Below are 11,699 nucleotides of genomic sequence, written 5' to 3' on the forward strand. Positions count from 1 at the left end.
GCAATTATCCCCAGGACAAAATCAGGCTCTCCTGATGAAACTGGTCTGTTGACCAGATGACTACTAACAAAAAGGTTTTTCTGGGCAGCCGGAGTGGCTCAGCGGTTTAGTGCCGCCTTTGGCCCAGGGTGTGATCCTGGGGACCCAGGATCGAGTCCTACATTGGGCTCCCCACAAGGAGCCTGCCTCTCCCTCTGTCTGTGTCTCTGCCTCTCTCTCTGTGTCTCTCATGAATAAACAAAATCTTTTTTTATTTTTTAAAGATTTATTTATTTATTCATTCAGAGAGAGCGAGAGAGAGGCAGAGACACAGGCAGAGGGAGAAGCAGGCTCCATGCAGGAAGCCCGAAGTGGGACTCGATCCCGGGTCTCCAGGATCACACCCCGGGCTGCAGGCAGCGCTAAACTGCTGCACCACCAGGCCTACCCTAAAATCTTCTTTTAAAAAAGGGTTTTTCCTTCATGCCTTGCCTGCCAGGAAGCTCAGAAAGCTTATATCGGTGTTCATTTCCATGTAGCTCTGGTTGCACGATTGTTTGTGCTTCTGCGTGGTTCTTGGAATGGTTTAAAGCAACCCAGACACCAGATGAAAGATAATGGGTAAGAGTTACAAGGAGGCAGATTTCCATACAAATTGAAGCATTTTCTAAAAATGGAACTGACTAACCCCGGGATGGGTAGCCAGGAAAGAACGGGAGCTTTACTAGAAATATTTTCAGTGTAGAAAGATGCTTCATCATGATTTGGGACATGTTTTATGGATTTATGTTTCTCCCTCTGTATATTCCATTCACCCTTCCCCATGCCAAAAAAGCATTTCTTATCAACTACAAACCCCAAAAGGTTTATAAAATAAGATAAATAAAGTAGGTAGGATTGAACATGGGAGAACGGATTAATTTTTAAAGAAAAATAGTGCAGCACTGAGGGGGGCACTTGACGGGATGAGCACTGGGTGTTATTCTGTATGTTGGCAAATTGAACACCAATAAAAAATAAATTTATTATTATTAAAAAAAAGAAAAATAGTGCATCACGGAGCAGCAGAATTCAGACCTGCCACTTCGCTGTCTTTCTATCCCTCAGCAATGATGTCATGTTGTACTCCTCACTTTCCTCGTGTGTCAAGTGGGTTGGCCATAGTTCTTCATAAAATGGGTACAAGATTTATTTTTATTTTTTATTTTTTTAATTTTTTTTTAACTTTTTTTTTTTTATTTATTTATGATAGTCACAGAGAGAGAGAGAGAGGCAGAGACACAGGCAGAGGGAGAAGCAGGCTCCATGCACTGGGAGCCCGACGTGGGATTCGATCCCGGGTCTCCAGGATCATGCCCCGGGCCAAAGGCAGGCGCCAAACCGCTGCGCCACCCAGGGATCCTGGGTACAAGATTTAAATAAAATATGCACATACCATTCTTAGAACAGGGCCTAGCATTTGGCTGCAGCGTGAAGACGGCTGCAGTACCCATATATTTTTTTAACATCTTAGTCATTTTTGTTGCAAGTGACAGAAACCCAGTTTGGTCTAGCTCAAGTAGAAAGGAATTTTATTGACTTTGTTGGAAAGGAAACCACAAGCCCAAAATGGTGTAACCTGGGCCAGGCTAAGTCACCAAACCAGGGGTTAATACCTAACCTTATCGCAGTTTCAACCACCCCCAGAAATGTCTTTTTTTTTTTTTTTTTTAAGATTTTATTTATTCATGAGAGACAGAAAGAGAGAGGCAGAGACACAGGCAGAAGGAGAAGCAGGCTCCATGCAAGAGCCCGACGTGGGACTCGATCCCGGGTCTCCAGGATCACACCCCAGGCTGAAGGCAACACTAAGCTGCTGGGCCACTGGAGCTGCCCCAGAAATGTTAAGTCTTAATTACCAATTGGGAATTTTTTGATAAGCACAAAGGTAATCTGTAGCATGGACCTTCACCAGGGACAAAAGGTGAGGCAATCGATTTAATAAAATCCCCCCTGCCTTCCCCTAAGGGCAAGTGACTGTAACAATCCTTTGGCTTATAACTTTCTTTCCCTAACCCCCTTCCTATAAAAACCTTCCACATTGTACAACTCCTTGGAGTGTCCCTCTATGTGTTAGAAGGGATGCTGCCCAATTCATGAATCTTTTTAAGATTTTATTAGAGGGACGCCTTGGTGGCTCAGTAGTTGAGCATCTGCCTTCGGCTTGGGTCGTGATCCCAGGGTCCTGGGATCAAGTCCCACATCGGGCTCCCTGCAAGGAGCCTGCTTCTCCCTCTGCCTGTGTCTCTGCCCCCTTCTCTCTGTGTCTCACATGAATAAATAAATAATTTTTAAAAAGATTTTATTAGAGAACAAGGGGTGGTGGTGGAGAGAGAGCAGAGAGAGGGGGAGAAGCAGGCTGCCTGCTGAGCAGGAAGCTGAAAGTGGGACTTGATTGATCCCAGGACCCTGGGATCATGACCTGAGCTGAAGGCAGCTGCTTAACCAACTGAACCACCCGAGCGTCCCTCATGAATTATCTAATAAAGCCAATTAAACCTTCAAATTTATTTGGATAAATTTGTTTTTTACAATTTAGAAATAAGAAAATCCAGAAGCTCCCCGTCACCTCGCAATCCTATTATCCCTCTAAATGGTGGCAAAAGAGGATGCTAACAACCTCTAGATTAAAGCCTTAAAGAAAGAGGGGAGGTCTTGCCCTCAACTCCTCTTTTGGAATTTTTTTTGTTAAATATTTTATTTATTCATGAGAGACACAGAGAGAGGCAGAGGGAGAAGGAGGCTCCCTGCGGGGAGCCCGGTGTGGGACTTGATCTCAGGACCCCGGGATCATGATCTGAGCCAAAGGCAGAGGGTCAACCACTGAGCCACCCAGGCATCCCCTCTTGTTGGAATTTAAAGGACATTTGAGTCACATGCCCAGCCCCGAGCCAATCACTGTGCCCAGGCGGATAGAATGCTATGATTGGATGGCCCAGCTCACAGGCCCACCCCTGGGTGACTTGGTTCCCCAAGCCCTACCACGACGTTTGAGCCTGGAGCCCAACCTCGCCGGACCCTGTCTCCTAGCAACAGACCAGCGTCTGCCTCTCCCCTTAGCATCTATATTGCCCCAGGTTACAACGCGGAGGGTGGAAAGATATCTAATAGGCACTTCCCAAAGGAGGGTAATTGCACGTTTATAGACCGGGAGTGCTCAGTGTTGCAAAATAGCCTGAGGCATCGAGTGGCCCCTGGTTCTCCTATAATCCCAGTCTTATCTTCCACGTTATTACTAATTTCCTCCTCTAGCTTGGGGCCGAGAATTCAACTCTGGCAGTCTCACAAAATCAAGGGGATGCTAGTCTCTGCTGCAAGAAGTGTATAGAGGCAGCTGGCGGCGTCTAAGGAGACCCTGCTGGAGGCTTTGTGAAGGCACCCACATATTTCAACACCCTGATATTTTTCTCAAATAGTTTTCTCAAGAGACATGTGACTAGAGTCCCAAAATAAAATAAGCAAGATTTTTTTTTAAGGATTTTATTTATTCTAGGGAGAGAGGAGAGAGGAAGCAGGGGAGGAGCAGAGGGAGAGAGATAAGCAGACTCCATGCTGAGCATGGAGCCTGAAGTAGGGTTCAATCTCAGGACCCTGAGATCATGACCTGAGCTGAAACCAAGAGTGGATGCTTAACTTTAACCAACGGAGCCACCCAGGCACTCCCAAATAGGCAAGATTTCAATCAGCTTATTTTTCTTCCACATAACAGGAATTTCTTGTTTCTCTTCTCAGGGCAGATTGTATGCACGGCAATAAATCTAGGGAGTCCCATTCAGTTTATAGTGAATATCTTGTCTGCGGTGGCCCCGTCCCTCTACCTCACCTTTGCTCCACCAATTCCACATTTTAGGTAGTTCCCTCAATATCCTTCCCTTTCCAGGTACTAATTCTAAATTAGTCAAGACTATCATGGATTCAAGGAACAGATACCCACTAAAACCAACTCAATGCCCAGGAAATTTGTTGGCTCATGGTATTGGAAAGAATGAGGGCTTCTGGCTTCAGGTATGGCTATATCCAGGAGCTCAGCCAATATAGACAGAACTTTCTCTTCAACTCTCACCCGTACATCCTGGTATAGATTGGCTTCAATCTGTAGACTGTTCTTCCTGACATCTGGGGTGGGGGGAACTGCAGGTAGGATGAGGTCCTATCTACAGTTTCTAATCCCGGAGGAAGAACGAGACCCTCCAATGTCATATCCTCCAACCTAATGGTTGTGGCCAGGAGATGGGATTCTCTGAGTGGTCAATTTAGTGATTGAGTGATACTGGGGGGCTGTGTTAGATTGGAGTAGTGGGGAAGAATCCACAGAGGGAAAGCAAGGTGCTGATAGAGCTACTTAGCAGACAGGGGTGCCTGGGTGGCTCAGTCGATGAAGCATCTGACCCTTTATTTCAGCCCGGGTCATGAGATGGAACCCCACATTGAGCCCTGAGTAGGGCTCTGTGCTCAGTGGGGAGTCCGCTTGAGAGTCTCTCTGTCTCTGCCCTCCCCACCCTCTAAAATAATAAATAAATCTTAAAAAAAAAAAAAAGATAGCAGACAGAAAAAAACAGCTGTCATTACAAGTATTATTTACTATGGAATCTTCCAGGAGGTGGTAAGATGAGGAACCAGTGACATAATCCAATTTCAGTTTCAGATCTCTCAGATCTGCCGTGGGCTTTTCCACAGAAAGGTGGAAAGCCAGTTTCAGACCTCGAGTTCGGTACAGATCTAGAAGGTTCAGGAAAGAAAAGGGAAAAGACCTGGAGGCCTAATTTGCTTGAGGCTGTATTCAAGGGTAGGTGGTGTCAGAATTCACCAAAGACCATCAGAAATATACCTGTAAGTAAAAAAAAAAAAAAAAAGTTTTTTAGCTTGGTCCAGCAGGGAAGATCATAGGCCAGGAAGCGTGGGTGCCTCCATAAGAGGCTGTTGGAGGACAGGTGGGCACCACATAGGATTCAGGCATGTGCTGGGTAGTTTTAAAGAGAATTGCAAAGAGAAGAAGCAATTCTAGGTTGGTGCTGTTGGGAAGCAGGGAGCAGACTGGTGACTGGGTATTTGGATGATTTTTTTAAAAAATATTTTTATTTATTCATCAGAGACACAGAGAGGGAGGCAGAGACATAGGCAGAGGGAGAAGCAGGCTCCCTGCAAGGCGCCTGATGTGGGACTTGATCCCGGGACTTCAGGATCACGACCTGAGCCGAAGGCAGGTGCTCAACTGCTGAGCCACCCAGGCCTCCCTATTTGGATGATTTTTATCTCAGAAGTGGGAGGATGGACGCGGAGCTGTCATTGGTAAGAAGCAGTAGCAGTTGTGTCAGTCCGGGAGACGAGGGCGTGTATTCGTTTCTGTGGTTGCAGAGTGTCCTTGTCTCTCGCTTGGTTCAGACGTGGTCACAGAGCGGCCTTGTGTGATCATTGTTTATACTCTGTGACCAGTGTTTATGCTCAGTGAAGAACATCAGGGCCCAGCTGCCAGCTGCCGGGGCTGGTGTTCGCTCCCTCTTTGCGGGGATCTGGGTCTCCAGGTAAAGTCTGCCCAGAGTCCTGCCCAGCTGTGTGGCCTAGGCCTCTCCAGAGATCGTCACTCCGGTGGGCAGCAGACACAGGCAGTCCACCAGTGACAGCAGTGAGTGACCCACCAGCCCGGTAGGAGGAGGAGGAGGAGAACACTCAGGGACGCGGCTCCCAACCCTTTCCTTGGGGCGTCTTACAGGGAGCCGCCGGGCTGAGCAAAGATTAACAACTTTGCAAACTGCAGGGCTTCTCGGAGCCGTGGCTTTGCGGATGTGCACGGCCAGCGACACAGAAGGTCTGGTCTTTCCGAACAAAGATTCGAGCCAGAGGCAGGGACAGAGACGGAGACGCAGGGGCAGAGGCGGGAAAAGTGACAGCAACTGAGGCCGAGAGGCCGAGGCGGGGAGGGCGGCAGAGACAGCGGGACGCGGCCGGAGGGGCGGAGGGGCGGAGGCGGCCCGAGAGGGAGGGCGAGGCGCGGCGGGCCGGGCGCCCGGGCGCAGACAAAGGCGCGGCGGCGAGCGGGGCGGCCGGGCCGGGACAAAGGCCGGCCCGGGGGGCGGGGGCAGCGATGGCGACGGCCGCGGCGGGCGCGGGCGAACTACAAGTCCCAGCAGCTCCCGCTGCGGCCCTCGGCCGGCCCCTCTCGCTCCCCGGGAGCGCCTGGCGGGGCCGCTGGGCCGAGGGGGCCGCCGGCGGGGCTGGCGGGCGGGGGGCTTCCTGCGGGCCCCGGGGGCGCGGCGGGCCGGGCAGGGGCGAGGGGCGCCGGGTGAGTGTCCCCGCGAGCGGGCCGGGCGGGCGGGGGCCGGGGCCGGGCGGCGGCGGGGGCGGGCGCGGGGCGCGGCCCGGGGCGACCTCTGTCCGCCGCTCCCCCCACGCCACCCCCCGCCCGCGCGCCGCCCGCCCGGCCCCGGAGAGCGGGGTCGCGGGCGGGAGGGGAGGGCGAGGGGGCCCCCCGCGGCCCGCGGGCCTAGCGCGCCCTTTCCGCCGCCGCGTCCCCGGGGGGAGGGCCCAGCCCGAGCTGGGCGCCTGAAATCGGGAGGGGTTGCGGGGGTGGGGGGCACCCCTCAGCTGGGGGGGGGGCGGGAGCTCAGGACGCCCCCTCCCCTGGAGGCGATCCAGACCCCCTCCATCCCAGGAACCCTGGAAGACCCCCGAAGTATTGTTGTCCCCACCCTCCAGCCTGAGGTCGGGAGTTCAGGAGGCCCTTCCTCAGGAGGGGGATCCAGGGGTTCCCTCTGGCCCCCTGGAGCCCAGGTATTGTTCCCCTCACTCTCCAGTCTTGGGGCCCAGAGTTCTGGAAGCCCTTTCCCAGGAGGTGATCCAGGGATCCACCTACCCCCGTCTTCAGCTAAGAGGTGGGAATTTGCAAGGCCACTTCTCAGAAGGCAATCTAAAGGCGTCCCTGGCCCCCAGGAACCCAGGAAGGGACCCAGGCATTGTTCCCCCTCACCCTCCAAATGTGGTGTCTGGGTCCAGGAGGTGATCTAAGAACTCCACCCTCTCCATTTGCTTAGCCACTTCCAGCTGTGGGGTTGTGGTTGGAGATGTCCCTCCCCCCTGGGACAGATCTGTCTGCTCCTCACCCCCAGCCTTGGGGTGGATAGCTCGAGGCATCACCTCCCCATCAGGTAATCCTGAGCTCCTTTTGCTCCCCAGAAGGGCTCCCAGCTATTGTTTGTCCACCTGGCTTCCAACATCCAGGCATGAGGCTGGAATTCTGGATCTTTTCTCTAGGAGGGAACTAAAGTATCCTGACACCCATCCCCATACCTCAGCCTTGGGATCAGGAATCTCCCTTTCCTAGGAGATGACCCAGGAGCCCCGCCAGTAACCTAAGAGGGGCCCCAAGTATTATTTTGCCCTCTCCCTCCCCCAGGAGTTAGAATTCAGGATCTGCTATGCAGGTGGGCAAACAGGTATAACACCTGTCCCTGCTCCCCTGGCTATGGGGTCTATGGGCCTCCCTGTACCCCAATGTGTCCCACCATATTCCCTCAATCCCTCTAGCTTTAGGAACTGGCATTTGGATACACAAGTGTTTTGACAGTCACTCCCAACCCTGAAATGTGAGGTCTGGCATTTACGTGGCCTCTTCCCCAGCAAACAGGCTAGAGGTTCACCTGCCCTCCCCCAGTGATGCAAGGGAATTACCAGGTGTTGTTTGCCCCCCACTCATCCCCCAGATACCAACTTCAGAGCTCAGGATGCTTCCTCTCCACAAGATAAGCCAGAGGTTGCCCTTGGTACTAGGAACTCCCAGATATGTCACCCCCAACTATGGGAATGGAATTTAGGTCATGTACTTAGGACCGAGGCACTCACCCTCTTCCCCCTGAGGGATCACCAGTCAAGGGGGTAGGAACCCTGGACTCTGTCTCCTCCACAGGACCCAAGCTTCGCACCAGAGGAGGAGGAGCCCAAGATGGAGAGAGGGGCAGAGCCCTGGAGCTGGGTACTAGAGACCTCTAGTGCTGGGTCCCCTGACTTCCATCCAGGTGTGCTGAGAAGGGAAGCTTCCCCCCATCCCCGCTCCGTGTCCCACCAGGGTCCCTCTTCTCCCTGTCCTGGCTGGAGTGCACCACAAGTCTCCCCGCAATCTGAGACAAGAGAAGGATCCCGGAGTGGGTTCTGGGGCATGGCACGGCCCCCTCTCACTTCCCTGCCCAGACTCTGAAAGAGGCCCCCTGTCTTCCAGAACCTGCCTCCACCCACCCTCTGTCCTCACCCTGCAGATCCTGCCCCAGAAGCAGCCAGCACCTCCACACCAGGGATGCGGCGCTCGGTCCTGGTCAGGAACCCAGGCCACAAGGGCCCGAGGCCCACTTATGAAGAGCTCGACTCCGACTCAGAGGACCTGGACCCCAACCCTGAAGAGCTGGACCCAGTTTGTGAAGACCCAGAGCCTGACCCAGAAGACCTCAACACTGTCTCTGAAGACGTGGACCCCAGCTATGAAGATCTGGAGCCTGTCTCTGAAGATCTGGACCCTGACGCTGACCCCGATGCGGAAGCTCCGAGCTCCATCTCAGCCACTCGAGACTCGGATCCCCAAGATCTCGACCCCATGTCTTCAAGTTTCGACCTCGATCCAGACGTCATCGGCCCTGTCCCCTTGGTTCTTGACCCTAACAACGAGCCCCTCAGCCCCACCGAATCCCCAGACCTGGACCCCCTCTCGTCCGGCCTCACTGCCACTCCCGAGGTCCTGACCCCCAGCCCCGCGGTGCTCCCGGCCCCTGCCAGCCCTCCCCGGCCCTTCTCCTGCCCCGACTGCGGGCGAGCCTTCCGCCGCAGCTCGGGGCTGAGCCAGCACCGCCGCACCCACAGCGGCGAGAAGCCCTACCGCTGCCCCGACTGCGGCAAGTCGTTCAGCCACGGCGCCACGCTGGCCCAGCACCGCGGCATCCACACGGGCGCGCGGCCCTACCAGTGCGCCGCCTGCGGCAAAGCGTTCGGCTGGCGCTCCACGCTGCTCAAGCACCGCAGCAGCCACAGCGGCGAGAAGCCGCACCACTGCCCGGTGTGCGGCAAGGCCTTCGGTCACGGCTCGCTGCTGGCGCAGCACCTGCGCACGCACGGCGGCCCGCGGCCCCACAAGTGCCCCGTGTGCGCCAAGGGCTTCGGGCAGGGCTCCGCGCTGCTGAAGCACCTGCGCACGCACACGGGCGAGCGGCCCTACCCGTGCCCGCAGTGCGGCAAGGCCTTCGGCCAGAGCTCGGCGCTGCTGCAGCACCAGCGCACGCACACGGCCGAGCGCCCGTACCGCTGTCCCCACTGCGGCAAGGCCTTCGGCCAGAGCTCCAACTTGCAGCACCACCTGCGCATCCACACGGGCGAGCGGCCGTACGCCTGCCCCCACTGCTCCAAGGCCTTTGGGCAGAGCTCGGCGCTGCTGCAGCACCTGCACGTGCATTCCGGGGAGCGCCCCTACCGCTGCCAGCTCTGCGGCAAGGCCTTTGGCCAAGCCTCCAGCCTCACCAAGCACAAGCGGGTGCACGAGGGCGCAGCGGCAGCCGCCGCCGCCGCCGCTGCTGCAGCTGCCGCCGCAGGCCTAGACCTCAGCCCTGCCTCGATGTTGAGGCCAGGGCAGGTCTCCCTCCTGGGTCCTGAGGCCGTGTCCGTTCTCGGCTCTGGCCTGGGCCTCAGCCCTGGCCCCAGCTCTGGCCTTGGCTCTGACCCTGGCTCGGTGCTGGGCTCCCTCCCTAATCCCAGCCCCAGAGCTGTCTCCGGCTCTGAATCCACCCCCACCCCTGAGTCTGTTAAGTCTTCTGACCCTAAGCCTGGTCACAGCGCCAATCCTGACCTTGTGGCCGGCCCTGAGCAGGATCCAGTGCCCAGCCCCAACCCCAACCCCGAGTCTCACCCTGAGCCCTGCTCTCCCGCCCATGACACTGCCAGCCCAGTGCTCCCTACTGGCGAGAGTCCCGAGTGGGTGCAGGAGCAAGGGGCACTGCTGGGGCCGGATGGCTGAAGTGGACGCCGACACTCACGGGGGCCTGGGGAAGTTGTGTGTCATGCAGTTTAGTAAAATCCTCCCACTGCCTCCTGGCTCTGTGTCGTGTGGTTTGCCTGTTTCTCTTTTTCCCCTGATGCATGGCCCCTTCCTCAGGAGATGGGAGGGTGTGGCCTGTGCCTGCCATAGCTGGAACCCCGATCTCCTGGCTCCCCCCTCAATCCTCCAGGCTTCCTAGTTCCCCCACAAGCTCTCACACAGATCCCTCCCAGCAGTCACCCCTCTGCTCCCCCAGGCCTGGCCAGCCTAGTCTAGGACAGTCTTTCCCTGCAGGTGGTCTGAGCAGGATCTCTTCCCTTTGGCTTTCCAAGTGGTGAAATTTCTGGCATGTCGACAGTCTAGTAGGCTGATAATGGAGGCTGATAGGGGACCCTGCAGGCAGACCTACCCCATCTGCTCCCATAGCCTTGCTCCTCTCAGCCCAGGTTATAGGCACGGTGCTGGACAGAAGAAGTTGCTCATTGATGTGTTCAACAAAAATCTGTTGATTGCTGGGGTCCCAGCCGGGAGCAAGATAAGCATCGCCTTCACAGAAGTCACAGATGTCAAATTCAGGAACGTTTCAGAAGCAGTTACAAGGTATAGTTCATATAAGAGAAGCATAACAAGACTTGTATCCCCAACCCCCCCATCAGATAGGTAATGTGCAAAGGACATAGCAAGGTTTGGAAGAGACGAATCTCACACAACAGCATGAATACTCATCACGCTCATGATCCGCAAAAGGATCAAGACTTTTTTTTCTTTTTACGATTTTATTTATTTTATTTATTCATAAGAGACAGAGGCAGAGGGAGAAGCAGGCTCCCCACAGGTCCCCCAGAGGGAGCCTGATGCAGGACTCAATCCCAGGACCCCAGAATCATGCCCTGAGCCAAAGGCAAACAACCGCTGAGCCACCCAGGCATTTTAGATCAAGACTTCTGATTTACGTGAGGGGACCGCTTTCCTGAGAAAAGATTCCATAATCCCAACAGCACTACTTTAATTGTCAGTACTGTTTGCCAGCCTCGTGCAGTGCTTTTGCATTTTAGGCTCTGGTGTTTTCTCATTTAATTCAACAGCTCTATGAAGCAGGTAACTATGACTAAGTATCCCCATTTTGCAAATGAGTAAACAGGCACATGGAGTTTAAGGGACTCTTTGGAAGACGTAGAAGTGGCAGTTGGCAGGGCCTGGATTTAGTCCAAACTGGACCTCAGAGCCTGGGTTCTTTTTTTCTTTTTTCTTTTTTTTTTTTTTTAAGATTTTATTTATTCATTCATGAGTGACAGAGGCAGAGACATAGGAAGAGGGAGGAGAAGCAGGCGCCATGCAGAGAGCCCAATGCGAGACTCGATCCTGGGACTCCAGGATAACGCCCTGAGTCAAAGGCAGACTCTGAACTGCTAAGCCACCCAGGCGTCCACTAGAGCCTGGGCTCTTAACCAGCATGCTTCAAAGCAAGAGTGCAAAGGCCCTGAGGCCGTTGAGCTATAAGCTAGACCAGATGGGGGCCAGAACAAAGGGCCCTGCTAGGCTGAGGTGGGACTTTGTCATCCCAGAGCAATGGGAAGACATCGGCAGGTTGGGGCAGAGGACTGATACGAATTACTCTTGGAAAATGCTTCTGGCTGCTGCCTGGAGGGTGTAACGGGAGGGGGTCAGGAGTGGG

General features: G+C 54.7%; 2 protein-coding genes and 1 non-coding gene across 11 annotated transcripts in view; 2 read left to right on the forward strand and 1 right to left on the reverse strand.

The window, feature by feature from the left end:
- Positions 1 to 5,178: 5,178 nt before the first annotated feature.
- ZNF358 (zinc finger protein 358) lies at positions 5,179 to 10,080 on the forward strand. Of its 9 annotated transcripts, none has more exons than XM_038567411.1 (3): positions 5,179 to 5,307; positions 7,919 to 8,027; positions 8,265 to 10,080. In XM_038567411.1, exons 1-3 carry the CDS (start codon positions 5,287 to 5,289, stop codon positions 10,001 to 10,003), a joined length of 1,869 nt encoding a protein of 622 aa, XP_038423339.1. In that variant the 5' UTR covers positions 5,179 to 5,286; the 3' UTR covers positions 10,004 to 10,080. The 9 variants fall into 9 exon arrangements, with proteins under 9 accessions (XP_038423339.1, XP_038423338.1, XP_038423345.1 ...); XM_038567410.1 differs by lacking the exon at positions 5,179 to 5,307 and adding an exon at positions 5,402 to 5,540; XM_038567413.1 differs by lacking the exon at positions 5,179 to 5,307 and adding an exon at positions 5,664 to 5,824.
- Positions 5,401 to 11,699, forward strand: part of PNPLA6 (patatin like phospholipase domain containing 6) — a 37,457-nt gene continuing 31,158 nt past the window's right edge. Inside the window, exon 1 of the mRNA XM_038567403.1 lies at positions 5,401 to 5,405. The gene's annotated coding sequence lies outside the window, so the exon portion shown is untranslated. The remainder of the gene's footprint in view (positions 5,406 to 11,699) is intronic.
- LOC119864804 lies at positions 10,675 to 10,774 on the reverse strand. The gene has a single exon (XR_005375290.1). It is a non-coding gene; the product is annotated as a small nucleolar RNA U13 (small nucleolar RNA).

This window comes from Canis lupus, chromosome 20 (assembly GCF_011100685.1).
Source record: "Canis lupus familiaris isolate Mischka breed German Shepherd chromosome 20, alternate assembly UU_Cfam_GSD_1.0, whole genome shotgun sequence".
NCBI classification, from domain to species: domain Eukaryota; kingdom Metazoa; phylum Chordata; class Mammalia; order Carnivora; family Canidae; genus Canis; species Canis lupus.